A 27,832-nucleotide genomic window follows, 5' to 3' on the forward strand; every position below is an offset into this window, starting at 1 on the left:
TTTTGTTTTATTAATTTTATTTATTAGGAATATGTATATCTTTAATTTTCTATATTATTCATTTTCTCATAAAAAAATTAAATATTCCATACAAATGTTTCAAAAACATATTGGAGATAAACACGCGCTCCCCGCTTACCCCTCAAAGGTGGGAAAGGAGGGGACAGACCGCTTCAGCTATTTACCAAAGGATAAGCCTTCTACTCTTACATTTTCGCACCCTACTCTTCAAACTGATGCAGATTTTGTTAGCAAACTTAAATAAATTTACAAATCATTCTCTATTCTCTGCCATAAATTTCATTTTGCTTTTGTTCTCGCACTCTCTAGCAGTGCTTATTCATAATCTTATTCGCTTGCCAAAAGGTTAATCAAAAATATTTGAATTTCCATGGGAATCCGTACATGTTTCCTAAATATTTCTATAGCACTATTTAATTAATTCATTTAAAGCTACCGCTCTTGTTGGATGAGTGAGTTCTGTGTTGGTGGGTGTGTTGTAGGTGTGGGTGTGCGTGAGTGTGTCGTGTGGTGTGTTGGCATGTATTGCTTATAGTGGATTTAAACTAGGGTTACGATCAAACTGCCGACAGTGACAAGTCAAACACTCGCCACAAAGCGCTCTAGAAAAGTGCTTAGCCTAGGCTACATATGTAAAGATTTCAATACACGTACTTCTGTTCATATTGCATATATATTTATGTCTACTATATACTTGTATATGATCGTTCCATTAAACTACAATATATAAAAATATATACGCACATTATACCATAAAAAATCATAAGCGCCTCGTTTACAGTTACATTTCAGTTTTTTTCTATTCGCAAACCTGCATCTTTCTAAGTTTTTCCTTTTTTTATAGATTTTTTCTGTTTTTTTCTTCTATTCTCTTTCATTTTGACACATTTTTCATTTAATCTCTACCGCGCATTCCTTCTAGGCATCTGGTAGATCACAGTAGGCGCCGCCCGACCCCCCGCCAGTCGAGGACTTCTGCTCGTCGTCCATCAGAGCGTCCACAAACTCGCCGGCGGCCTCGTGGTGGTTCACTTGCGGCGACGATGAGCTCTCCCCGCAGTTGGTGGCGTACACGTGCCGCCGACTTCCTCCTGGTAGCTGGTTGGAATCGTCGGTGTCCGCGTCGCGAATCGAATTGAAGGCGTTGCACGCATTCGCGTTCGGCGAGCAGGTGTCGTCGTTGGGCGGGTAAACGTGCCGGTGGTAGCTGCCACCACCACTGCCGCCGCCCCCTATGCTGCCGTCGCCGTCCAGCTCCGCGTCCCTAACACTTCCGAAAACCGGCGTGTGCGAACTGCTCTTTCGCAGAGAGGCCGGCGGCGACCACACGGTCTGGTAAAGCGGCGACGCAAAGACATACATGTGGTTGAGATACTCCATGTCGTAGCTGGGCTGGTAGGAGTCCGTCTCCAGCGGGTTATAGGTGGGCTGGTACATCGGTGTTTGGCGGCAACTGGCCGAGCCCGAGGCGCTGCCGGCGTAGTGTGGTGTGTCATAGTTCTGCGACCGACTGGAGCTGCTCATGTGCAGCAACTGGGCGTGTCCGCTGTGGCTGCCACCCACGCTGCTGCCTCCGCCGCCCATCCGGTTGGCCGGAAGGGTGGCGTAGATTCCGCGGTATGCCTCGTAGGGAGTCTGCGGATAATATGCATCGCTCCATCGGACGTGATTTGGCGTATAGTCCCCTTTGGCGTAGAGCTATTCGGGAAGTAGAGAAGTAGAAAAGGATGAGCGAATATGGAAAGCAGGATATTAAGAACTTCGTACCTGGATGGGGCGGCAAAAGCCCTTGTTCATGTGCCTGGGCACCCCAAGAGTGTAGCTGTGGCTGAATCCCACCTCCGAGCTGAGCAAGTATTCGTGAAACTTGTTGGGGAAGAACTCGATCTGCTTGTAGTTGTTATAGATCTCGGGCTGTTGAAGTTAAAAGACATCAATTAATAAATGACTTCTTATTTCTCAAATCGTCAATGTGACTCACCGTAAGGTTCTTCTTTTTCTTATAGCTGGCCCAGTTTTGGGCTTCCAGTATTAGCTTGCCTCCGGGACGCAGCTGATTGAACATTCGCTTGAAAGCCGTCTTCAAGCCAGCATCTCCGAAGTTAAGGTGCATCCACTTGGTCACCGACAGACACAGGATGAGATCGTACTGCTGCGAGTCATTGGCCATCAGCGATTCGTCCTTGAGCACATAGTTGGTGTGCCTGAAGAAGACGTTGGCCGGGAACTGGTTCTTGCTGGCCGTGTTGGGCGATTTTCCCGAGGAAGGCAAGTTCGGAATCCCACCGTAGGTCAGTGGAAAGGAGATCGGGAAAAATTCGTGTGGCTTGACGAGGAGTGCGTCCAGCCTCTCCTGCTGCTGCAGCTGCTCCACGTGATGGTGGTGGTGATGGCCATGATGATGGTGATGGGGGTGATGCGGGTGTGGGTGCGGGTGCGGGTGCGGGTGCGGGTGGAGGGGCTGTTGTGCTGCTCGTCGCTTTTTGCCGCGTCGCGTTTTCTTGTGTGCTGCTTTCGACGCGGCTCCTTCATCCTGTTTGTCCTGTGGCGATGGCTCCACCTTGACCTCCGGTGGTTTTTCCTCTTTGGGAATTCGCACAAAGATCGAGAGATTTCGCCTGGCCCGCGCCACCAGCTCGCGATCGATGTCTATGCCCATTATCGTTTTCGGCGCCAGATGCCGCGCCACAGTGATGGTCATATGCCCGACGTTGCATCCAATATCCAGGATGTCCTTGTTCTGAAACAGCTCCACGTGCCGCTGGAAGACCTGCAGCCGGACATCCCGAAACTCGTTCATCTGCCGGAAGTCTACGTAGCGGTCGAAGTTGCCATATCGGTACTTCAGTCCATCGGCTCGGAACTTGGGCAGATGGTTGAGGGGAGGAATCAGGGCTGGCTTCAGCATCAAGCTGCTGCTGGCCACCGGCTTTAGGGCAGATCCTCCCGCCGAGACATCGGTCGCCGAGGTGGCCTCCACTCCGGCCAGGGAATCCTGTTCGCCGGCCGTGTGCGAGGTGGCTGCCGAGGTTGTGCTCAGGGGACTTCCCAGACTTTGCTCCGGCAAGTCCGGCGTATCATCACGGGGTATTTCAACTAAAAGATACAGAAGGGCTGTAGAAATGTGTGTAATTCAAGGGGGAATCACTTACCTTCGATGAGAGGTAACGGCTTGGGCGGCACCTCCTCCACGGGGCTGAGCAGTTCCGTCTCGCTGAACGAGGTTGAGCGCCGGGTGTTTGGCTTCCTGGCTCCACTCGGTTGAAGGATCCGCGGCGGCCGTTTCCAAGCTCCAGGCTGCGGAACCACTGGGCTGACGATTTTGTCCATGCCATCGTGGCGATGGAATTTCTATGAAAAATAGTTGATTAATAAAATTGCTTCACAGTAGGAATTACTATTAAAGTGCCTAAAAATATCATCGAAGGTATCTTCTTCTGAAGTCTCTTCCTAGTGAACTCTCTAGGGGCCCTAAAGATATACGGTTGATAGAATAGGAATATCGCTCGGGACAGATTATCTACTGCCTATTTTAGTCCACCTTCTCTATGAGGGGAAACATGGAATACAGCCACAAATTTCTTTGGAGAACTACTGGTTAAGGAGGTCATGAGTGTTAAAGGGGGTTTTTCAGCTGATTTTGGGAATTTGTTTCTTATGCTTTTTAAAAGATTTTGAATTTGTGAATGCGAAAAAAAAAATTAAAATTAAGGAAATTATTGCGAATTACGAATCATTCAAACTGGGTGATTGAAAATCAAAACTTGGACAAAAATTTGTATCTGTGGCTATAGAGGACTGTGGCTATAGCCCGACCTAAAAGATTAAAAAAATAATTTAAAAAAATAAAATTTTTATATTTTTTACACAACTTTAAAAAAAAAAAAAAAAACACTATGAAAGTTTTTTGAATTCTTTCACTTCCTGCATTAGCCTCCAATGTCCTGAACATGTCCAAAAAATTACAATAAAGATCGTTCAATTCTATTTAAAAGATATCTTGATAGCCGGTTAAAAACAGGGGTTTCAAGAAAAACGCGTTTGAAAGTTTAAGAACTCCTTGCCGGTCGTTCAAATGCATTTCTCTTCAGAGCTTCAGAACTTTGTAACGGGATCGACTATTGAAGTATCATTTAACCCACATATTCTACATAAATTATAGATTTTTATACAAATATTATAGATTTTTTTTTGACCCCCTTAAAGCGTCAAATTAATAATGACACCTGATGACCCTCTTGTCACCACAGGCTTGACATTATTTTGAAAATGGTGTTCCAAATAAGTAAAAGGCAAAAAGTTGGCTCTCATTTGAATTACTCTTAAGTGGCTTCCACGAGCCGGCCATTTGGCGGAATTTCCGCGAGCACGACATGCCCCAAGTTCAACCCAATCGCCAGCCTAACTGCAATAACAAATTGGCAAGAGAAAACACCAAAATCGGGAAGCGGGAAACGGGAAGCGGGAAACTGCCAAAAGCAATCAAAACAAAACCAGAAATTGACTTGCTGGCTACACAACAACAATAACCACAACAAGGAACCAAGGAAAACGGCACATGCTCCCCACTCCTCCCCTCCCTAGCTATCCCCAGTGCTCCCCCTCTCTCTGGATTAGTCCAGGCGTTCCGTTTCGCTCCAGTTGTACTCACCTTGCTCTTTTGCGAATTGTTGCTCTCACTGATTTTTCTCTTTCTGTTCCCACCTCCTGCGCTGCCGACGCTGGCGACGCTGCTGCTGGCGAAGCTCAGCCCCGTGCCGCCCACTCCGTAGCACGTGCTGGACAAATCCAGGCGCAAATCTCGACTCGCCTGCGCCCGGCGCTCGGCCAGCGTCGACGCAACTGCCAGCGTCGCCGACGGCGTCGAGTAGCTTAGCAGCAGCTCAGTTGGCGGCTCTGCCGCTGTGGAGCCCGCGTCCTTCGACTCCGGAGCCACATGTTGCGGCTGCTGCGGTGACGACGTCGCAGCTGGCTCCTCCACCGTCTCCACCGAGTCCATCTCCTTCACCACTTCTGCCGGCGTCGGCGTTGTTGTCGACGTGGGCATCTCTGCCGTGGTCGTGGTCGCTGCCTGCGGAGAGCGCACATGCGCCTGCTGCCGGCCCGATTCCGCCGTCTCGCCGGCAGCCGGAGCGGCGGCTTCGCTGAGGAGCAGGCTGCCGCAGCTGGCGCCGCTGCCGCCATGCGAGAGGGCTGCCACCGGAGACGCCGCCAGCGAGGAGGTGCTCGTAGTTGTGGGCAGCGTCTCCTCGGGGTACTCCCCCCCGCCGCCCACGCCGACCTCGTCGCCCGCATGCGAGGTGTTGTTGGAGTCGAACCGCCTGCGCTTGCGGTTCTTGCGAGTTCGGTGGTGGTGCTGCCGGTGGTGCAGCGGCAGCTGGAGCTGCTGGGGCAGTTTCGCCATCCCCCCGCCGCGCTTCATCGGCGAGGTCAGCTGCTTCTCGTACTCCATGGAGTCGACGGGGTCCAGGAGGTGCAGGGGGTCGTGTATGTTGGGCGGGATGATCACCTCCACCTTCGGGGGCGTGGTGATGGGCGACTGGCGGGGCGTGGTCGCCGGCGTGTTGTTGCTGCTGGAGGCGTTCGAGGTGTTCTCGTGCTGCAGCGAGTTGAGGTTGAGCGGGTCGGAGATGTTGCCGCCCAGGAGGAACTTGGTGGGCGGAACGATCACCTCCTTGCGCAGCCGCTTCTCCGGCAGGAAGAACTTCGACCTCCCGCAGCAGTAGTGCACTGGGTTGGCTGCCGCCGCCGCCGCGGCGCTGCCGGCGATGCTGCTGCTGCCGCTCAGGGAGCTGGTGTCCTTGGCGCTCCCGGCGTCCTTGCAGGATGCGCCTCCGCCCGCTCCCACACCTCCAGCGACGCCGCCCCCGGACACGCCCACTCCGCCGGCGGAGCTGCCGTTGCATCCTGTGACCAGGCAGCAAGTGTGGTTCGCATTGTTCCCGGCACACAGCACGTGGTGGTGGTGACTCCTGGAAAATAAATTATTAAAATTATTTATTAAATAATGCACTTCTTAGTAATCTATTTTTGTCATGATGGTGATAAGGAGTCTTATTGGTTTCTAGCATGAATGTTGATTTTATGCTGCCTTCTTATCAATCATGTAAACAATCATTTCAAAAGAAAACTGCCATAGTAATAGTCCTAGGAATTAAAAGAGTAATTAAGAACTGTAATCTTCTTGTAAAAATCCGAAAAAAAACTGCACAATCGAGTTTCCAGGTTCCAGATACCTTATTTTCCACTTCTTCACTCTATAACTACTATCTTTCAATTTAACTAACATTTATTTATTTTGTATTTTCTGGTTAAGAGGTACTCGATGAAATACCTTGATGAATACCAACCATCTCTCCAGAATCCAGTGTAGAATCTATAATATCGAAGGATTTAACCTAGATTTAAATTGGGATTTTGTATGGCCTCTTCTTGATATAAATACTTTTAAATGAAGTGGTATAAGCTAGTAACTTTAAAAAGTTTCAAGATTGAATTAATTGATATTGATGTTGATTAGAGGGAGATTTTCATTAGATCGGAGATAGATTGATTTAGATGGGAGTAGTTTACTCTATAGCTAGAGTTCCTGATCAAGAATATATATACAGTTTATGGGTTGCAAAAAGATTTCTTTCCCTATTCAAAATATTTATATGAACAGAATATATACCCTTTTCTACTCTACTCGGGCTACCAGCTTCAAATCAATCATTAAAGCCTTACTTCCTAATGTATAAAAATAATTATTATGTATTAGCAGATTCACTTTTGACAGAAGGTCATGGACATTACCTGTGGGAGAGCATCTTCTTGTAGAGCATGGCACCTCCTCCGCCCGCTCCTCCAGCCGCAGAGTTCTGGGCCAGGCGGGTGTTGTGGTGGTGATGATGGCCTCCGCCGCCGCCACCAGCCCCGCCGTGATGGGCGCCACCACCGCCACCGTGGTGGGTGGCACCTGAGTTGCCATGGTGGTTGCCGCCGCCCGCCGCTGTCTGGTTCTTGTTCTGGATGTTCTGGATGTTCTCGAGATCGGCCTTGTGGGCGGCTGCCGTCGAGGTGGGCAGCAGGGGCGTGCCCGGGGCAGCGGACCCCGCCGGCTGAGACTGGGCGCTGGTGGCCCCGCAGGTGCTGGCGTTGTGCTTGCCCCCGGCCTTGTTCTGGCGCTTGCCCCAGGCCTTGTTCCGGTTCTTGGGCCCCTGCTGCTGCTGCGGGGCGCGGAACTGGTGGTGCTGCGCCGCCTGGGACTTGCCGGGCACTGGGGTGGGGGACTTGGACTTTCCTGTGGCCGCAGCAGCAGCAGTGTCCAGAGAGGCTTCCTGCTCGGCGGGCTGCTTGGGACTGCGCTCCAAGCGGAGGGCGGACGTCACGCTGGACCTGGTGACGCGACAGTCTCCGGGACGGTCGCTGAGCCGCTTGTCCATGATGGCTCGTAGAAATCCTTTTAGTTTCTACAAGTTATAGTATTTTTTAAGTATTCACTTTCTGACTGACTTTTACTCTGGAATCTCCGCAAGAATCACTTTTCGGAAGTCTTTGTGGTATGTCTTCACTAATATCTCATTTTAAATATAGTTAGATGGGTAGATAGTCTTTTGCGTTATCCGTTTTCACTTTCACTGTTAAAGATGCTGTTCAAATTATCCATTTTTGGGCTAAGGACGACAGCCGAGGATGTTAACTGCAAGAAAGGAGGAAGAGCTCATTAAAATAAATTCGCAACTTACACGACTAGTTTAGAAAGGTTCTCCCGGCTTGTTTGTGATTTCCCGACACTTGGCCAGCATTTTGCATTCATTATTTGCTTTCCCCGAAAAGGACCGGAGTCTGAAGCCCCAACCCCAAACCCAAACCCAAACCCGAAACCCAGCCAACCAACTAACGACAAACGAGCTTTGAAAAATTGAGCACAGACCAAGTTGTGCTCCGCCCCCGGCCCCAAGCCCCCTGTTTCCGTGTCTAGCTCGGCATTAATATTTACATGGCAAATTGTGGCTCGAATTGAGAGGTTTCTCTCGAGGCTCTCCTTCCACAGACCCACTCCGTGCCCACTCCCTGCCCTGCGTTTTGGCGGTTTTGTGAATTGCAAAAAAACAATTAGGGCAGGCACAGAGCCGACACACAAAGTTAACCACAAAATTCCGCCCGTCGAAAACAGATTTCCGTGGGCAAAGACCCCACAAAGAACTGTGTTCCTTCGCTCCGAAGCTCAGAATACCCTTCTCCTTGCGCATTAGAAGCAGATAGTTTCCTTTTTCAAACAGACTGCTAGAAGCTCCTTGAAACAGAAGCAGTTGAAAAGAATTTGTGGAAATACACCTTCTTCGAGCCAAAAAATAGGAGGAGAGAAGCCAGTTGCACTTCAATTATCCGACATGCCTGGAACGCGAGGTTGCTTGGAGGGTTGGTTGGTTGGCGGTTGCCGACATCGGTTCAGATTGTTCGGTTCAGAGAGAAAAGGTGACAGTCGGAGAAGCACACTCCACTCCGCCACAACTTGGATGGCTCCCCATTTAGAGCCATTTCCAACTAGAACCCATTTTGAATGCCCATGAGCTGGGCTTCATTAAATAATTTAATAATCAGACTTTAAATATTTAAACTATCCACCCGTTTGTTCCCTGATTAAAAAATAGAACAACAATCAGTGATTCTTTGATATGTAAACCGATATCACTGCGTGGCACAGGGAGTCAGGGAATGCCCACCACCCGATCAGCAGCGACCCACTGCCCCTAAGGTCGCGAGGAAACCTCCATCACTGAGGCTACGGAGGAAGGGGCATGTTTCCCTGCATCTGCCTTTTCCCTCTACGCCCACGGAGGCCATTTTATTTGCATATTTTTAGGCGCGCGAAAGCGAAATGAGAACACAACGCGTGGCGCTGCAGAGAACCGCCGGCAAGAGAGCAGGCAGGCGGCCGGGCGAAAATTTTAATTAAAATTTAAATATGCGGCGCGTTGTTGCCGTGCCAAAAGGTTGCCCCTTCGAACCTTCGAGTCGCCTCGCCGCCCCTGGGGAGGATTGCCGGAAAACTGGGACATTGTGCGACAAAGAGAATCAATTGGCGGAGTCTCGAAGGTGGGGCGGGGCTCTTTTCTATTCAATTTATTCTTTTTTTATTTTGCTTCTTGTCTTGAGTGGCTTCTCGTCCTTGCCGGAATTTGTCAATTTTCTCAAGTCCGTAAACACTCTAATGGAGGAAAGTTGTTGGCGCGACTCGCGAATGTTTTGTTCGAAAACGTAATTTGCGCGCAAATAAAATTAGTTCATTTGCGAGGATTTGCTTTTGCAGAAAGAAGTTCGGAAAGCCACGACCAGTCGCCCATAGCACCCAGTGGGACAGGTGTTTCTAATGGCGAGTCTTGGGGGACTAGGCCTCTCTTTTTTCCATAAAAATGAAGAGTAATAATGGTGTTCTTGTTCCAACATTGTGAATGCAACATTAATGTTTGAATTTATTTAAACAGATGGTGTTTCGGGCACACATTTTCTCCCCGTGTACAGCTGTGTGGGTGGAACAAGCGTGTAAACAAATAGCACCGCATTTGTCGCCCCAGGCCACATGGGTGGAGGTGAGCAGGTGCTCCGGCCCGTCTTGCATATGGAATGTGTGTCGGCATTGACGGCTTCCAATGGAGACTCATACTTTCGTACAACCTTGTCTCCAATGGAAACACAAACTAATCCTCCCACACAGTCTCACATCCCCAAGATTCCTGCAAGGCGATGGATTTTTTGAGACATCCCTGCTGTATCCGTATCCGTATCCGTATCCGGCTTCCCTTACATTCCCACTCGACTGTCAACATGTCAGCGCCACTCGCTTATCCACTTTCCCGGGCACATGGATATCGATTCCGGCCTGCCACCCGGAGGCGCCAGCATAATGCTCGGAAGCAGCAGCTTCATCTGCAGGACTGTCAAAGGCACCTGTCACTGGGCCAGGTGCATTAATAAGTGGTCGATGCTGGCGAAGCAGCCCGCTCTCCGGAAAACCCTTTCCGGTCACTGCTCACCACCCACCGCCCACCGCCCACCGCCGCTCGTCGGCGCAGAACCGTTGCCTCATAACGGAATCGAATTAGGAGGAAAACTAAAAATAATAACAAGACAGACGGCAGTGCCAAGTCGGAGGAAACTTTTCCGAAACTATTATGTTTTTCCGACTGCACTTTGTCAGTTGTGTCGCTTGTTTTCGGTCGGACGGAGTACGAAAGTGTCTCTGCCTTGCTTCCAACTTCAGCTTCAGTCCTGGGTTCAGGCAAGACACTACTTTTCAGACCCACTCTTTGGCCAGATCTCCAAAAGTTGGCCATAGGTTGGTCGATAATTGTTGTCTTGGGGAGTTCCAGAGAGAGATTGTTTTCACTACAAGGGAAAAAGGCAAAACATTCATCAATTATGTAAAAAATAAAAACGGAATAACGAGAAGCGCTGAACTCGCTTGTCACAGCAATAAAAATAAATTAAATGCACTGCTGGGCGGAATACTTGGCAGACCCGGCACTGGGGAGCCGGAGCCGGCTCTGAATAATTTTGCACGGTACATTGACTGATTATGACCGACCCACTGGACGCTGATTTAAACACAGTTCCGGGCGGAGAGGCGGCGAGGCAATAGGCGGGGAATAAAATCACAATGGCGAATTAATAAGAACGTCGAGGAGGACAGACACCCACCTTGTTGGACAGTTTCACATTCTCGCATAGTTCATCCTTTAGCTCTCAAGTCGCCTGGAAAAGTATCTGCCATCTCCAACCCAGTGGCAGGGCAGGGCAGAGGCAATTAGGGAACTTTATTGCTGTCAGCCTGCAGAGCCCACACAATTTATACTTCGAATTAGTTCAGTAGTTCTGTTTTCAGTTATGCACTGAAGGAAAAGTTGTAGGTTTCTAAGGTGGGAAGTTGGAGGGATAAAGTTGGTATCTTGTAAGGGAAATGATTACTTTAAATCACTACAATACTATTTTAACTATATTATATTATTACACCTATTCTATACCCTTTTTTTTGTGAGTAAATAGCTTAGAAAGCGAAATATGCAAGTGATATACGCCCAAATCTCTAACAAAAATAGAAATGTTCTATGTTTTCAATGCAATAAACTTACTATCCTTTCATTAGATGGGATCTAAGCAACAATGTGAGAGAAATACGCTCCAAAAATATCTACCTACCTAAGCTAAGTTATATATTTGGTATAGTTATAGCCACAAGATGTAAATAAATTAATATTCAATAAGTTAATATCTATGCTCCTATAGAACCATTGAAATTACGGAAAATGTAAATTAATTTAGATCTAATCAGGCAAAGTGCGTTTGTAGGAAAGCAGACAACTACTAGCAACTTCAAGTGCTAATCAAAGGCAAAAGTCATAGTCGGAGCAATCTCAAACTAATTACTCGGATGATTCCGTTTAATTAAAATTCCCATCAACATTCATAGACACATTCCGCCCACAAGCCAAGTAGGTTTTAGCCAGGAATTAGGGACATTTTAAAGCAGAAGTGTCCTGCCAAATTCCTGCCATTGGCACTTTAGTTTAAAACTTATACAGAGGAAGCTAGTGCGTCTTTTCAGGTATCTTTGACACATTTTAAAAGAATAGACATTGCCTTATTCGTTGTATCTATATCTTATGGATATGATCTGAATCTCACTATGAATCTTAGTACTTTTTCGAATAATATGATATTCTCAAGTTGGATAATCCGATACTTTTAAATACTTGTTTTATAAATCAAGAAAATCCTAAAATTTACAATTCGGAACAAGAGTTTTATGGATTATTTTAGGAATATATGAAGTTACATGTACTGGTGATTTAAAAATGAACACGGTTTGAATTTTGTCCAGTTTGAAACTTACAGTTTACAGTTCGAAGGGCACACAGTGGCACAATTCTGACAAAAAGTCAAAGAAACAAGAAATTTAATAGTCCAATAGTTCGACCTTAAGTCGCAGTCACAGCACTCTCTTTTCCCGACCGAATGAGACTGCTTTGGATTTGGGCATTTATATTCGATTATTCGGAGGCAGTCAGTGCTACAGAGTACGAGGAAAAGGATGAATGCAATCGGAATCGGGACAGTTCTCGATCGTCTGTCAAATAATCTATCGTAAATTTGATAAAATCGTGCTGGCTCCGCTTCCTCCTCCTGGTTGCACATTCCAATTTTCAATTTCGAAACAAAACAACTACAGAAACAAAACAAAGTCATCCCGTGCCGGGGCCACTTAACCAATCATGAGGCCACAGCCCAGCCGGAAGCTGTTCTTCAGATGGTTCATCCGCCCGCTGATGGCCAGGGAGAAGGGCAGCGGCTGCAGGCGCTTCTCGAGGACGCCGGCGATGTGCCAGTTGGAGTCGAGGCTGCCGCGGAACACGAGGTCCGCCTTGGGCAGGTCCACCTGGTAGGCCACCGTGGCCGTGGACTCCTGCATGCGCAGATTGGTCTCCACCTCGACGCCGATCTGCAGCTGCTCGCTGGCCTTCTGGTAGTAGCTCAGATGGAAGCCGCCGGGCCCCAGGGTGCAGGACCAGACGGAGTCCCCGACGGCGTAGCGTCCGACCGCCGACAGCACGGCCACCTGCCGTCCGGGCACATTCGGGCCGTACTGGTAGGCCAGCTCCGTGCCCAGGGCCAGGCGCTGGGTGATGGACTGCAGGTACTGGCCCACAATCACCCCCGAGCCGGTGAGGATGCCCGGGTTGCCCATGGTCAGCGAGACGGTGAAGTCGCGGCCCCGGTAGTCGCCGGTCAGCTGGGTGGCGACCAGCTTTGAGTCCTGGAACTGCGAGGCGAACTTGCAGCGCAGGCGCGAGGTCAGCTGGTGGATGACGTTCGCGGTGAGGTTGCCCATCGGGTCGATCTCGCCCATAACCACCGGGAAGGCCTCGTTGGGTCCGTACTGCTTGGTGCCCACGTAGGTGGCCCCGAAGCGGTAGCCACTCGGCGCCGAGGAGTTCATGTTGATGGTGTGGGTCACCTGGAAGTGGTTGCTGAGGCCCTTGTTCAGCATGATCTTGGCGCCCTCAAAGGTGTTGGCCTGGATGTCGCGGCACCGACTGTGCAGCTCCTCGACGGTGCCCGGGTTCTCCAGCTTGTGCGCCTCGGACTCCAGCGCCTGCACCAGCTGGGACGGCATGCCGGCGGTGAGTGGCGCCTCCGGCACGCCCAGCCCGGCAGCCACCTTGCCGCGCCCGTGCGACGAGTCGCCGCCTCCCGTAGTCGCCATCACGTTGCCCATTTTCGGGGTATGGGGGTATGGGAATGGGATGGGTGGATGGGTGTGCCTGCACTCGGAACTCGGTCTGGAACTCTTCAAACGCAATGAGCAAGGCCGGGTTGTGAAACAGTAGAGTCAGAAACTTGTAGCTGCCCGGCTTCGTGTGTAGGGAATTTTAGAAAATTTGAATAAAAATAGAACCGAACCTGCAGTTGCCATATGTCGGGGGGGTTTGATGATCCGATTGGAAAATCAGAGCAAGCTAAGCTATGAAGTTTATTTTCGTCAATCACTGTTGGAATTGTAAACCAGAGACTGCAAATAATCATTTTTTCATTTTCAAGCGAATAAATCAGTACAGTAATTCATAAAAGAGCGAAAATTGTGCCGAAAATTAAATTATGCACAGGGTGGGCCACTTAAATCTGATCCATTTGGCAACCGTGTAGCTTTTGACAGTGTCGACAGACCGTCAATTGATACCATTGATACTTAAATTGTTCCGCTTTACATTAAAAATAAATTCTCAATTCTCAAATGAATTCCCTGGGCAGTTAATATCGAAAAGTGGTGACTTTGACTGGCCACCAACATCACCAGATTTGACGGGTTATTTGAAATCCAAGGTATACTCTACAAAACCAAAAACCTTGGGTCAACTAAAAGGCATCATTATCGTCCGAAAAATTGACCAAGGTCAGTGCTAAAGGTTCCGATTTACGTGATATCATTTTTAAAAATCTCCTTTGACCAAAATAAATAATTTTTGAAATTATAAATTATAAATAATAAATTATAAATAATAAATTATATTATTTCTTCTTGAAGAATTTCCTCCTAGAAAGATTTATATAAGCATTTTAATTTACATTTTTTTTTTAATTTGTATTTTTTGTTTAATAATCATTATTTTGTACTGTTTTAATTTTTTTACAAAACAATAAATATTAACTCAGGTTGAAATATCCCTTTTTTCCTGTACAATATTTATGTTTTCTTATCTTTGAACAAGGACCAATAATTTTATAATTTTAAGGCTTAGTCCCAAGGATTAAAACAATATTTCAATTTGAGTAGAGTTTTACTATTGTAAAAATAAAATAAAATTGTATTGTATTGTAAATATGTATTTTATTGTATTAAAAAAATTATATTTTGTTTTTATTGTAATGTTTTGAGTTTTATTTTTTGATAAAAAAAATAATGATTATTTATTGAACCAAAAATAAATATTTAAAGTTAAAATTTGCGGCGAAAATGCTTTCCTACATGGAAAAAAATGGTATCATTCTCGTTTTTTTTTATAAATAATAGTAGTTAAAGATTTTTTCAAGATTATTTGGAGAATAATGAATAAAATAATCATTATTTGCAGTAAACAAGAGTGATTTTTTTATGGATGGCCATACCTACTAAAATTATAGCCTTTAAAACCCCCATATTTGTATTTAATGAATACGTAAACCGTGGAAATAAATCGTTTTCGTAATCGTATTAATTTTATAGCTCAGCGTGAACTCAGAACTAGTGCCTCTGGCCATAAGTTATCGGTGAACCCCGAAAGTCAAACAAAATACACACAAGAGCCTTTCTCCATCTTGCCCGAAGTTCTCCCCTTTCTTCACAATACTTTCAGTATTCATTTTGCCATTTAACTACCGAAACATATTAAATGCACGCCCTTGTAAGTAGGAATCCAACGTGCGTGGGTGGCGGGTGGGAGCGGGCGACTCATTACCGGCACGCCATCCGACAGCCTGGCCTTCCTTCTCCTCGCTTCCTGATTCCTGAAAGAGGAACTAATCTTTAATGGCAGAGCCCCAGTTGATGGGAAAGTTTACTGAAATTGCCTTAAAAACCAGTTTAAATGCAATTTCATTCAATGAATCCTTCAACTTCGAGTGGGTAAAGGTTAAAGCATTCTATTTTTTGGTTAATTAAAAGGACCCGACCTTTCGCAGTCGGAGACGTTAGTCGCAGGAGCTTTGATAAGTTTACCAACCACATAGCACCATCTAGCACCCACCACCCACCACCCAGCACTCGCAGAAACGTTAACATAACTTTCAGCTACTTATGGCGAAATCCGCTTTAAGTTGCTGGAACAGCAAGTAGGAGGCGGCCTGTTTACGGTGTGTATACCAGGGTGGGTGGCCAGGCCAGGACATCTCCATTCCGCCCACTCACACACCACAGACTTAATACACTTTAGCCGGAGCCGGAGCCGGAGACGGGGAGGGGCAAAAGTCAGCCAACTTTATTTTCTCACAAACACAGCAAACTAAACTAACTTCGCCGCCCCACTCGCCCCGCCATGAAAAAGCTCATTGACTTGACAATATAACAAGACAACTTTTGGCTCGAGTTCCGGCGGAAAGAGGGCGTCGGAGCGGAGTTTTGGGGGGAATGGTGGCCAGGGGAGTAGGCCGACGACAGCAGGAATCATGAATTAAAAGAATCAGAGTGTCCAAAACCGACCAGATTGCACTTTTCAGAAGAGAAATATTGTTATTCAGGGGACTCCCCTGCCCCAGATCCTATTTATGAACCCACCTATACACTACATATATTACTTTTTGAGCAAATTTGTTGTCTTATTTGTGAGCCGCCACATAAAATGCAAATGGCGCAAATCCAAACTACGGCCGACAGTTTCGTGTGTCTGTGTAGCTTGTTATACGAATGTATCTGTATCTGTATCTGCAGAGTGTTGTGCCTCCCACCCACCTTGCACAGTTTTCCCCATGCACAGTTAATTGCACGTTTATGAGGGCGCCCGTTTTCATGGGAATGGAATCGAGTTACCCACTTGTTCCGATCCTTGAATGGCTGCCTATTTGGAGCGCAATTTTGTTGTTTTTATTCGAAAAATGTGCACTTGCAGGCTTAGGAGACTAGCAGGCATATAGCTTTTAAAAATATAGTCGATCGACGTGTAAAATGGGGGATTTAAGAACCAAAAACACGACTTGAGCCCAGGAATGCGAGATGTGCACAATACTGGGAGTACGGCTGCTATAAACAATGGATGGGCTGGCTCACTGCTGCCAACCAACCTCGCTTGCAATGCACATTGGAGGAGGCCCACAAAAGAGACAAAGGACCAAAGGACTACAGACCAGGCTGAAGCTACAGCAGGGCGGAGCGAACGAGGACAGAGCGTCTGGGCCGCCGGCTGTGCCAAATTCGGAAGCATTAAAGGCCTGGCAGTTGAAAAGTTTATTCTACCCATCTCAGTTTATTCTAGTCCGCTGCAGTTTATTAATTTCATGGAAAGTAAATGGTTCTCAAGGGGCTCTGATGAGTTAGCGTAGATACAGTATCTTTTAGCCAGCAATGTTCTTGATGAAATGATATCTCTTGCTAAGGTCTCAAGGTATTATGTAAGAGTGCATCTATAGATCGGACTGCCAAGCCCTCTAAGCCATAATTGTTTGAGGCTCAAATAAAGGCACAATTTATAGCCAACCACAGTGGAAGTGATGCCATTATGCCAAAGGTTAATGTGTTTAGTAATAAAGACGAATTGTCATAAAATACATTATATAAATAAATCTAGACAACAATTTTAATAAAAATTAAGAGAAAATATAATAATTATTTTAAAGTTTAGAGTTTTACTGAAAATATCACTAAATAATCATTATTTTTTGAGCGGAATAATAAAATCAGGAATAATAATAATATGTGAATATAATAAAGAGTAATAAAAGTTCAGTTTTTAAAGATACTTGATCTAATGAGATATGCCATCAAATATCTTAAATATTTAATAAATAGACTGCAATCTTGAATTTGAGATTTATTTTTGATCTCTTAAGGAATAATAGTTATTTTCTGAGCGAATAATCGCTTAGAAATAAAAATCAATACGAATTTATTTGTTTGAGAGTTTAAAATAAAAATCATACCAACAATCTTTATTTACAGTCCCTGCTAATAACTAATATCGATGCTGATAGAAATCCAACTTGGAGCCAACTCCTCATTCCAGCGCCATGTGTCGTTGGTGAAGTGGCTCATCCATGCTTATTTTTGCATTTCCCATGCTCCTTTGCACACAGACGTTTTTTGTTTGTTTAATTGACTCGAAAACCAGTTTTATTTGTTTGATGACAGCGAAACGGCAGAAAGGCTGCGCAACAGCAACAAACTCTGAAGGCGAATATAAATATTGTGTGCTGACCAAAACTTGGCTCTTGGCGGAGCTCTATGATACCCTCGCTATTACCGAGCAGTTCCTCTCCAACCCATTTTTGAACAATTCAGTCTCTTACCTATTTCTAGGGTAATCCCTCTTCGATACCTTATCATTTCAACATTTCAGTTACCTCTTTTTAGTCATGCAAAAAAAAAACAAAAAAAAAAAGAAGAGAAGAAAAATAGAAAACACAGACACAGATAAGTATGACTAGGCACGAGAGAGGAGAGACGCTCGTGCTCTTTTTTCCTTATCATAATGCGATTATTTTCGGGCTGCCCGGCATGTACGAAAATAAAAGCGTAAAAGTATAGAACTTAAACGCCGTAGCATCCCGCAGCGTCCCTGAGTGCGAGCGAGAGCGCGCCTCCATTGCACATACGTGTGTGTTAAAGTGCCAGTGTGTGAGTGAGGGGAGACTCAAAGCTAGCGGAGCTTTAAACCCGTTTTGCCATCTTCTCTAAGCTTCCTTCTGCCTCTGCAGCCTCTCCTCCTTCCGTCCGTCTTTTTTTTCCTGCGCTGCCTCATTTATCGTCTTGGTCTGTTAATGCTTAGCCTTCTACGTCGGGATCTAACTTATTTTTAGCTTTTTATCTTTAATTTTTACTATTAATAATACTGTATTTTATTATTAGAACTGTTTCGACATCTGCGGGATGCAACACTTAGATATCGACTTGGATATGCCCCTTTTGTTTCGTTAATTACGGCAATGTTGTGATTTTTTCGCTCTGCTCCAAGGCATTCGTCACTCTCCAATTATAGTGGTTGCTCCACTCACACTCATGCACTTAATTTGTGTCTAATTTATGCAAATTTAATTAAGAAAATGCCTATGGGAAGGGAGGAGAGGGAAAGGGCAGCCTCTAGCTTCACCCACAATGTTTCAAACTTTTCACTTCAAAAACTATCCAAAAAATGTTTTCGTCTCATTGCCTTAATTATTTCACCGCACCTTATCCGCCATTGATAAATATTTCTGCTGTTATTTATAGGATTTCCTTTTATTTAAGTTGTTCTTGCCCGTTTCATTTCGTTATTTTTTTTTTTTATCGCACAGTGGCACGACACCTACGAGTCGTGAGCGCCTCTCTCTCAGCACCGATTTGAGCCGTTCCAGGCCACTCCTGGCCCACTGTGCGCTCTCCGCTTGCAAATGTCGCTGTCGCTGTCGCTGCACTCTCCGTAGTGGTTGCAAAAGCGAATCTGAAGAAGAGGAGCACCGCTAAACACATTTAATTGTTGTTGCTGGCCTCTATTTAAGCTCGCACACACCTGCCCGGGAGGAAAATCGGAATCGGGAACGGTGGGGGATCTGATTTTCCATCGGCACTCAAACTTTCTAATTTTAGTTTAAATTAAATCATTTGTTTACTGTCTCTTATTTGGCTCTGCCGCCGCTTTGGTCACTGTACTACACATGAACCCGTTCCGGTGGCGCAGCCGTTTTGCCGACGGCCTTTTCACATTTCCCAGCCAGCTGCCCCCACAGCGCGACACGCTCTATTCTGGTTGCAAGACAACTTAGCACACTAATTGTATTGAAAAATGTAAGAAACACAAGCCATTTATTCGATGCACTTATTAAAACACGTACCAGCTCACTTGACTATTCCCAATTCGGCGATTTTGCCTCCTTGTCACTCTTCGCGCCCGAAATTTTTATATTATGAGATTTGGATTCCACAAAAAACAGCCTCTAGCTGACGCACAGAGTTGTTTTTATTTCATACGCTTGTCTTCCGCTTCTTCACAAATCGCGGCGTCTCTGCAGCCCAGGGGCTGAAAAAATTGCCACCCACAACACGATGGCTCGAAACCGCCGCAGGGAAGGCCCTTGCAACAATTAATTGATATCAAACTCGGCACTTTACCACCTCCGACTCAAGGGCTTCGTTTGACCGCGGAAACGTCCGAACTCACCGACTCAAATTTTCCTTTTGATACCCTACCATTCCATTCCCCGCATTTGTGACCACTCGGCGCCCGGAAAAGAGAGCCGAAAGAGAGCGCGAGCATGGTATTGTCCCGCAAAATACCAACGGTCCCACTCAGAAAGTCAGCTGAGTAATCGGGTTACCGGTTCGGAAAGAGGGCAATTATTTATAAAACAAAAACATTCAGATGTTTTGCCTTGGGCTCCGCGTCCCCTGACTTTCCTATCACTGTTTTTTAATGGGTTCTTTGCGATATTTCCTTTCTTGGCCCCCTACGCAGTCATTCCCCTCGAGGTGAAAAAGAGGCGAAACGAATGTTGAAATGTAAACAGCTGATTTAGATGAGTTGAAAATGAGTAAAACAGACCTACGTAGCTGTAAGACATGCGACAAAAGAGCACAGCTATAGGGGTGAACCGGTTATGGTTCTATGTTAACTGTTAACGTCTGTTAGCTCTCTCTTGTTTCACTGCCAAGGCGTTGCGCCCGACCAGCTTAGCTTGTTTATAGCTACATATATACTGATATTTATTTATTCCTATCATTGATATCTATCAACATCGTAAAGAGTAACTGAAACACAAGAGAAGATCTTTTATGTTTTTTTGAAATTATTTGCGGAAGGAATTTCGGCGTTTGGCCGCACATACAATGGAAAGACAAATTTAATCTTATTTTTAGTTGAAAATGTTCGGCATTTAAGCAAAATATATTCCATAAACATGGTATTTTATAAAAATGTTCATTTCGGTCATCCATTCTGGGTTTTGTTCCAATGGGACTTGTGGACTTTTTGGATTGTGTGTATTGCGCCATCACCGAGTTGATTTGTTGTTGGGCGACATACAAGCGTGTGTATGTGTGCCTGTGTGTACAGTGCGTTTGTGTGTTTGTCCACATTTCGTTTGTTTACAGTTTTTCGTTTTTCTGCCCGGAATTCGCAAGGTAGCGGGCATATTCGAATTTTTGAACTCACTTTTAGCATAAATTTAGAAGTTAATAAATTTAACTTTCATATAAATTTAATCAACAAAAGGGGGAATTAAATAAAAGGAAAAATATTATTTTATTATTTTAATAAATTGCACGGTATAAATTATTCGATAATGAATTATCTTTGGCTTTTTCATTGCGTTTGATTGTTTTAAATTGAGATTTGTGTGCCAAAAGCGGCGCTTGTATATCTACATATACATACCTGCAACAAACTTGCCAAAAAAATGTCAAGTCTCGTGTTTACTCTTTCAAATTTTGGACATACACTACAGGAAAAGTATGCGTGCCAACATGTTTCGCATATTTGTTATAAAAAAGATATATCTTTACTAATTAGGTGTTTTTTCTCATTAAATTATAACTAATGTAAAAACAAATGTAACAGAAAGACTCATATACCCATAGAACTATGCGTAAAAGTGTAAAATAACTGTATTTAAAGTTTCGAAACAACGGTTTCGAATTTGGTCTATTATTCGCGTTTGCATTAGAGCTTTAACAAGTCAAAAACTGGACATAAACTGAACAAATCAAGAATAAAAGATGGAAAACTTTAAAAAGAGTCCACTCCTCTATACAAAGAGTACTTGAAAGTTTTGAAACAACCGGATAGTGGAAGGAAAAACCTCGATCGGTTCGAGAGAAACAAAAAAAAGCATATAAAAAGCAAATTTAATCCAAGGATGTGACAAATTTCATAAGAAACTTTATAGGGACACTGTGAGCAAAACATAAATGCGCGCAGGAAGCCCCTTAATATCGGCAAAAATCCAAATAAAAATAGAACGAAGCGTTTGGTAATATTCATACCAATAAATATTATTTATTTGGTATAAATATTATTTATTATTATATTTAGGATCAAGGGTGGTGTAATGTAATGGAGTACAGCAGAGTGAGGAATCTTGTATTTTTTTATCGGAAATAGATCCAAATCCTAAAGAAAATTTACTTTAGAGTTTTCAAACACATTTTTTTGTGCAACTCTGAGCATATGGTAAAAAAGGAGGAGGCCGCAGGAGACCTCCCAATTGGTGCAATCGAAAAGGGTAAGAAAAGGGTATCCTACTACTTACTAAACGTGATTCATTGTGAATTTTTTCTTCTTATTATAACCTTGCAGAGGGTATTATAATTTTGGTCAAAAGTGTGCAACGCAGTGAAGAAGTCATCTCCGACCCTATAAAGTATATATATTCTTGATCAGGATCACCTCCTGAGTCGATATGAGCATGTCCGTCTGTCCGTGTGTCCGTTTCTACGCAAACTAGTCTCTCAGTTTTAAAGCTATCGAGTTGAAACTTTGCACACATCCTTCTTTTCTTTGCAGGCAGTATATAAGTCGGAACGGCCGGGATCGGTCGACTATATTCTATAGCTGCCATATAACTGATTGATCGGAAATGCCATAACTTCGTTGTTTTTCAAGTTAGAAGGATGGGAGTTTCAATGGATTCCTCTTTGGGCAATATAAATAAATATGCCGAATTTCATAAGGATCGGCCGACTATATACGATCTGCTATATATCTAATAGTATAAGATGCGTGGCTCCACCTAGCGAACTGCGACTCAACTGCAAGGGTATATAAATTTCGGCCCCGCCCCTTTTTTGTGCAAATAAGGCCTTTTGTTCTATTTATTGACAACCTAAAAATAGTTTAATTGTTTCTGCAAGAAAGTCAAAATAATTAAAAGCCTAATAAATAACATATTTCTTTGAAAAAATTTACGTTTTAATCGTATTTTTACAGTTTTTGCGGAACTTTGTACACGAACATGTTTAGTTTAGTTAATAAGATGGTTTATTGAATTTCTTGTTTGATGTACTTGAGTTACTTAAAAATTTAATTTTTGTTGACTTGCTGAGGTTTTTCTAATTTTGATCAAAGGTGTAAAGGTGCAAGGCAGTAAAGAAGAAGCATTTTTTGCCAATATACCGTAATAAATATTAATTTAAAAGTTAATCAAAAATTGTTAATCAAATTTCTATAACCATCAACAGGCAATGTATTATTTTTCCTGGTCACTATCCTGACCTCGAACATACTACGGCGTTTTCTATTTAAAAATACAAAGTAAAAAGGGGCAGATGAATTTATTTGTTTGTTTATTTTTCCTAAATTGTGCCCAGAAAGTGTAATAAAAAGCCAAGCCAAAGCACTAGGAGCGGGAGAGTCCTCACTTCTTCCATCATTGACATCAGGGGAAAGTAAAATATGAAGTAATAAAAAGCCGAAAACTTTTCAACTTGCATGCTATACAGTTCTATTAAAGAGAAAGGTGAAATGCTAGGATCCTTAAGGCTAAGCAGAGCCTGCCACTTTTTCTCCTTTTCTTTATGCAGCGTCAGTCATTCCGAATGAGTGGGTGGGGTGGTCGGGGGATATCGGAGATATTGGCAGAAAAAGTGAAGAAGCAAACGAGGCCAAACATAAATTTATTTCGTTCCGTTCATCTTTTTTCTGCTTAGCTTTTGCTTGATTTATGACTAGAACAAGCGCTCGCACACCAACACGTCGTACCTACACACACATAAACTAGACAATAACACACACCCACCCCACCCACCGTCCACAGGACGGAATCAAACTTTATTGATACTCGCGTCTATGCAATAAAAGGGGCGGGGTGGGGGGAAGGGGAAGGGGCGTGTTGAAGCAAGATGCTGGCAGAGGGTCGCTACATAGGCGCTACAGTCGCGCACAAAAGTGTTGGGACACTTGCTATCTATCCACTATAAGTAATATTTTTAGGCTTCTGCAGAGAATTTTTATTTTTTTACATCGTTTTTATAGGTTTTTTAGTTGTAAAACAAAATTAACTTGTTTTGAAGAAACTTCATCTACTCCTCCAATATATCGTTTGAAACCAGGGACCGTAATCATCATGAGTTTTATTTTAAAATTCAAAAAATAATTATAATAATTAACAACGTTGATACATTTTTCAACATAGAAAATATATTACAAAAGATTGCTTGAAATTCTGATTTTTCTCATTTTTGATGGTTTGGAGGTGGTAATTTGGGTCTATATACCTGGTTTATGGATTTATGCACTCATATGTTTAAAAAATTTAATTTAAATTTATATTAATATTAAAAAAAATGATTATTTTGTGATTTTTTTAAACAACAATTATAACAATAATCATTATTTACGGTCCCTGTTTGAAATATTATGACACTAAAAAGGAAAACATGAAAAAAAACCAAACTGGAACCAGATATGGCTTGATTGTGTCACGAAACTTGTTTCTTTTACTATAATTACTAAAAAATCGTTTGGATCCTTTAAATCAAAACTAAATTTTGCCTTTTAAAATTAATTTAATTTAATCAAATAAGTGAAAGTAATGTTTAAAATTCCGCACGACCCTGGAAATAGCATTCACAGTTGAGTATGACTGGTGTGGCATTACTTTAGCACGCGACTGTATACATACATATGTACGTAAATACAGTATGTAACTATTTATGTAGGAGGAGTTATATTTTTTGCAATGTGGAAGGAGCAATAAAACACTCGCCTTGCCTTACGCTCAGGACTTGTTTATGACCAAGAGGTAGATTAAATGGATCCTGAAACATAGATTCGGGTAACAGTTCTCGCTGACATTTTTAATTTAATTTTGCAGATTGAATTTGTCCTTCATATTGCCTTAGATTCAATTAAGAAAACATATTTCCACAAACTGCTTTCGAATGCGCTGCAACGAAAAACACCGCAAGGAGGAACTGCCCTTGCTTGTATGTATTTCTTTCTCTGGGCAGCAAACAGAATAAAGTGAGGGTATAAGTGTAGCAATTCCAGTGCAAACAAGGACGAAACCCTTTCTTTCTTCACTCTCATCCCTGCCTCGTTTTTCACTGGAGGTTCTTCGATAATGTTAAAGAAATAAAGCTTTAGAGTGTTTTGAACTTAATTACTTTAGGACCGGAAACCTTTCCTTCCCCTTGTTAAAATACTACAACGTATCTAACAACTACTGTACTCTACCAGACTCAAAATATCAAAACTAAGCGGAAATACTTGATTATAGTGATAATGAATACAAAACTCAAACAAATTTCATTGAGATGGAGAGAATTATTTTTAAAAAGTCACTTTATGTTCATATTTAAAAGGTTTAAGGTATTAATTCATATTTACAAAAACAAAGTCCATAATTAATAATTTATTTTTTATTATAATTTATTTTTATACATTTTATTATAGTTTATATTGATTTGCAAGGCACACTAGTTTGAAAGCCAATGGAACCGCAATGGAAGCCCAACGTACAGACCACTGCCCGATAAGCGGCGTAAAATAAAAGATTAAAAAATGCCAGCAAACATGAGATAACAATACTTAGGCGTAATTTGGAGAAACCATTTTACAGACAATAAAAGATTAATAAATTGTTTGATTAGCCTTCGCTAACTTGGAAGTTTTAAGCTTAAAACTGTCAAAAAATAGGACACTTTACGGATTTGAAAAAGTCAAGTATACATTTTTTGAAAGTCACTGCAAGAACCTTAATGAAATACGTAATAATTATCATTAAATACTAAGCAGTCTTGCGAATTAGACCCAATTTGGAAGGAAGTTCTCTTTTGGCTGTAAGATAATCACGAAGGAGGGCAAAGGTCAGGAGGACTGAGTTCCGACTGAGGAAAATGATAAAGAAAAAAAAGCTGCTTCTAATGAGAAGTCCTATCAGGTGGCACCAACCGGGCGGAAGGGGAGACAGTGTGCGTGTTCCTCTTCCCAAAAAGCAGCCAGAAAGCAATCCGACTAAGCGCAGGCCGGAGCGTGGCAAGCCAACAAAGCAACTGGAGCAGCTTAAACTACCTAAAAACAGCATGTTTGAATTAAATCAACTCAGAACACGGCAAAAAAGGTAAACAAAGCTGGGGAGCGTGGCCAGGTAAGCAATGGCCAGGGGAGAGGAGAAAAGCTGCACAAAGAGTGCGCACAAAAAAAAAGTAACCTAGAAATAACGATAGCCAGAAAGAAAAAAAAAACAGCGTAAACAACTGCCAGGGAAACTCAATCAGCTCAAGTTTGGAGCTTTCTTTTAAACGGTGAGGTGTTTTTATTCAAAATGAATCCTAATGAGGCTTTAAAATGGACTATTGCTTGCAGGGATGTGCTGTTGCAAAAATAACTAGTATGGACGGCCATAGTTGAGAAATTTAAGGGGTTACATGGGTTTTGTGATTTCAACAAGTTTAATATTTATTTATTAAATGCTTAAATATCCCTAGAATGTTGTCCCAAAATTTTAAATTTTAAATGAAAATTTTCAAACATTTTTAAAACTTGACTTTTTGAATTTTTTTTTTTTTAAATCGTAATAAACCAAAATGACCACCAATGGTCATCTTTTAGAATTTTGAAAAACTTTTAGTTTTTAAAATATTTAAGTTTTTAGTTTTGGTCAATTTTTGGAGAGGTAAAATAAAAATTCAAAAAAAAACTACTGAATTCGTTTTCCATTAGTGTGATAAACAATGACCATCTTTTAAAATTTTAAAATAACATTTACTTTTCGAGATACTTGATTCTCAGTCTGAAAAATAAAAAAATTAAAAAACCAAAAGATGACCATCATGGCCAGGCTATGGGCCACATCAATTTAAAAAAAAATTTGATTTCCATCATTGCCATACTTAAAAATTTCACAAAAAAATCTATGCCCATCATGGCCCACATCTAAAAACTTACAAATTTTACAAAAAAAAATCATGCCCACCATTGCCCATCCCTTAAAACTTAAAAAAACCAAGTTTATATACCCTTGCAGTTGAGTCGCATTTTAACCCAAAGAGGAATCCACTGAAACTCCCATCCCTCTAACTTGAAAAACAACGAAGTTATGGCATTTCCGATCAATCAGTTACATGGCAGCTATAGGATATAGTCGACCGATCCCGGTCGTTCCGACTTATATACTGCCTGCAAAGGAAAGCAGGGTGCGTGCAAAGTTTCAACTCGATAGCTTTAAAACTGAGAGACAAGTTTGCGTAGAAACGGACAGACAGACAGACGGACAGACGGACAGACGGACATGCTCATATCGTCTCAGGAGGTGATCCTTATCAAGAATATATATACTTTATAGGGTCGGAGATGTCTCCTTCACTGCGTTGCACACTTTTGACCAAAATTATAATACCCTCTGCAAGGGTATAAAAAATTATATGAAAATAATTTAAGCTGATTTTGTTGACTTGAACCACTGTGCGAATGGATAACCCCTTTTTTCCTACTTCCTTAAAGCTTTAAACCTGCCCCTTCACTCTTTCCCCTTCCTTGCGCTCACTATCCCATTACCACTTCCCACTATTTGCAGCCAGGCGCCTTGTAATTATTGTCATTACGTCATAACCAGCAGAAGCACGAAGTCGGGTCGCAGAAAGCACTTGTTCGCTCGGCTCATTCTTCGCCCTAATCCCAGTGTGCCGCCGCAGCCGGCGGATGTGGGGCAGCGGAGGAGTCCCCCCATCCGCGCCAGATTAAATCCCCCGAGCAGAGCAAATCCAAACAAACCCCCAGCGGAGCCACGCCGGCTGTTTGGGTGGGGAGGGGCTGTCGAGAGAAGGGAAAAGCGCAATAAGATCGAACGGCGAACGCGAACGCGTCCAGTTTAATGTGATTTTAAATGTTTGCTTTACGTAATGATTTGTTATTTTATTGGAGGTGCATGCCACGAATCGCTAATGGGAGGCCGATTTCACACAGTTTTGCCGAGCAACAAATAATGCAAATAAATAAATGAGCGAAATAGGAGCCTGGCAATTAACTTGGACATCTGACAAGCACGCGATAAAAGTGGTGTCGGCCGGTGGAGGGGCGGTGGGGGTTGGCAAGGTGAGTCAATAAGTTCTGATTGCCCGAATGACGCGTGAAACTCAGAATTTAAACTCGAAAGAAATAAAAGAGGTGGGCGTACACCCATGGTGGTGTGTGTAACTTTCCAATTAGAAGATTGGCGGCAGGCCTGGTAGAGAATGCACATGAGAATAAAAAAAGCGCTAAAATCACTCTCACTTTTGCATTATCTAGCATGAGTATCTCCGTCCCTTTCGAGCCCTGTTTGTGTTGGTGCGGCGAAACACACAGAAAACAGAAACCACAAAACAGCTGAGCGCTGGCCAAGGGGGCTACGCTTTTAGCCAAATTGGCTAGAAGACAACTTACCGCTTGCTGGGGTCAGTAGAGGTGGCCCGTGTAATAGTTCCAGTTGCTTTTCACAGCCCCGATTACACTCTCTTTCACTTCCCTGACACGACCCGACCACGAAATCTTCGAAGTCGGTTATTTTGAAAGCTTCACGAAACAAACGGCACAACTATTCGCGAGAAACGCATAAGTGGGGTTGTTGATAATGTTCCACACGAATATGATCTAGAGGTGGAGAATCCTCGATGTAAACATCGATCCATCGATGT

General features: G+C 43.5%; 2 protein-coding genes across 4 annotated transcripts; both read right to left on the reverse strand.

Moving 5' to 3' along the window:
- On the reverse strand, positions 1-27,816 carry LOC6493917 (7SK snRNA methylphosphate capping enzyme bin3). Of its 3 annotated transcripts, none has more exons than XM_014906975.3 (7): positions 27,582-27,816; positions 6,817-7,702; positions 4,673-5,993; positions 3,174-3,372; positions 2,003-3,117; positions 1,789-1,935; positions 1-1,719 (listed from the first exon to the last, which is right to left on the reverse strand). In XM_014906975.3, the coding sequence occupies exons 2-7, from the start codon at positions 7,443-7,445 to the stop codon at positions 940-942; spliced, it is 4,191 nt and encodes a 1,396-aa protein (XP_014762461.1). In that variant the 5' UTR covers positions 7,446-7,702; positions 27,582-27,816; the 3' UTR covers positions 1-939. The 3 variants fall into 3 exon arrangements, with proteins under 3 accessions (XP_014762461.1, XP_032311563.1, XP_001961328.1); XM_032455672.2 differs by lacking the exon at positions 27,582-27,816 and adding an exon at positions 19,383-19,485; XM_001961292.4 differs by lacking the exon at positions 27,582-27,816 and adding an exon at positions 19,057-19,440.
- Positions 11,786-13,512, reverse strand: LOC6493916 (mitochondrial import receptor subunit TOM40 homolog 2). Its single transcript, XM_001961293.4, has one exon. It carries the CDS (start codon positions 13,277-13,279, stop codon positions 12,266-12,268), a length of 1,014 nt encoding a protein of 337 aa, XP_001961329.1. The 5' UTR covers positions 13,280-13,512; the 3' UTR covers positions 11,786-12,265.
- Positions 27,817-27,832: the final 16 nt, after the last annotated feature.

The sequence above is a fragment of the Drosophila ananassae genome, chromosome 3L (genome assembly GCF_017639315.1).
Source record: "Drosophila ananassae strain 14024-0371.13 chromosome 3L, ASM1763931v2, whole genome shotgun sequence".
Classification (NCBI taxonomy): Eukaryota; Metazoa; Arthropoda; class Insecta; order Diptera; family Drosophilidae; genus Drosophila; species Drosophila ananassae.

What these genes read in the sequence shown, in the direction of transcription:
- LOC6493916 (XM_001961293.4), bottom strand. Translation starts at nt 13,279, where the DNA reads ATGGGCAACGTGATGGCGACTACGGGAGGCGGCGACTCGTCGCACGGG.
- LOC6493917 (XM_014906975.3), bottom strand. Translation starts at nt 7,445, where the DNA reads ATGGACAAGCGGCTCAGCGACCGTCCCGGAGACTGTCGCGTCACCAGG. An exon ending in ACAATTCGCAAAAGAGCAAG is followed by an intron (nt 3,373 to 4,672) that starts GTGAGTACAACT and finishes TATTTTTCATAG; the next exon opens with AAATTCCATCGCCACGATGG. An exon ending in GCTTTTGCCGCCCCATCCAG is followed by an intron (nt 1,720 to 1,788) that starts GTACGAAGTTCT and finishes CTTCCCGAATAG; the next exon opens with CTCTACGCCAAAGGGGACTA.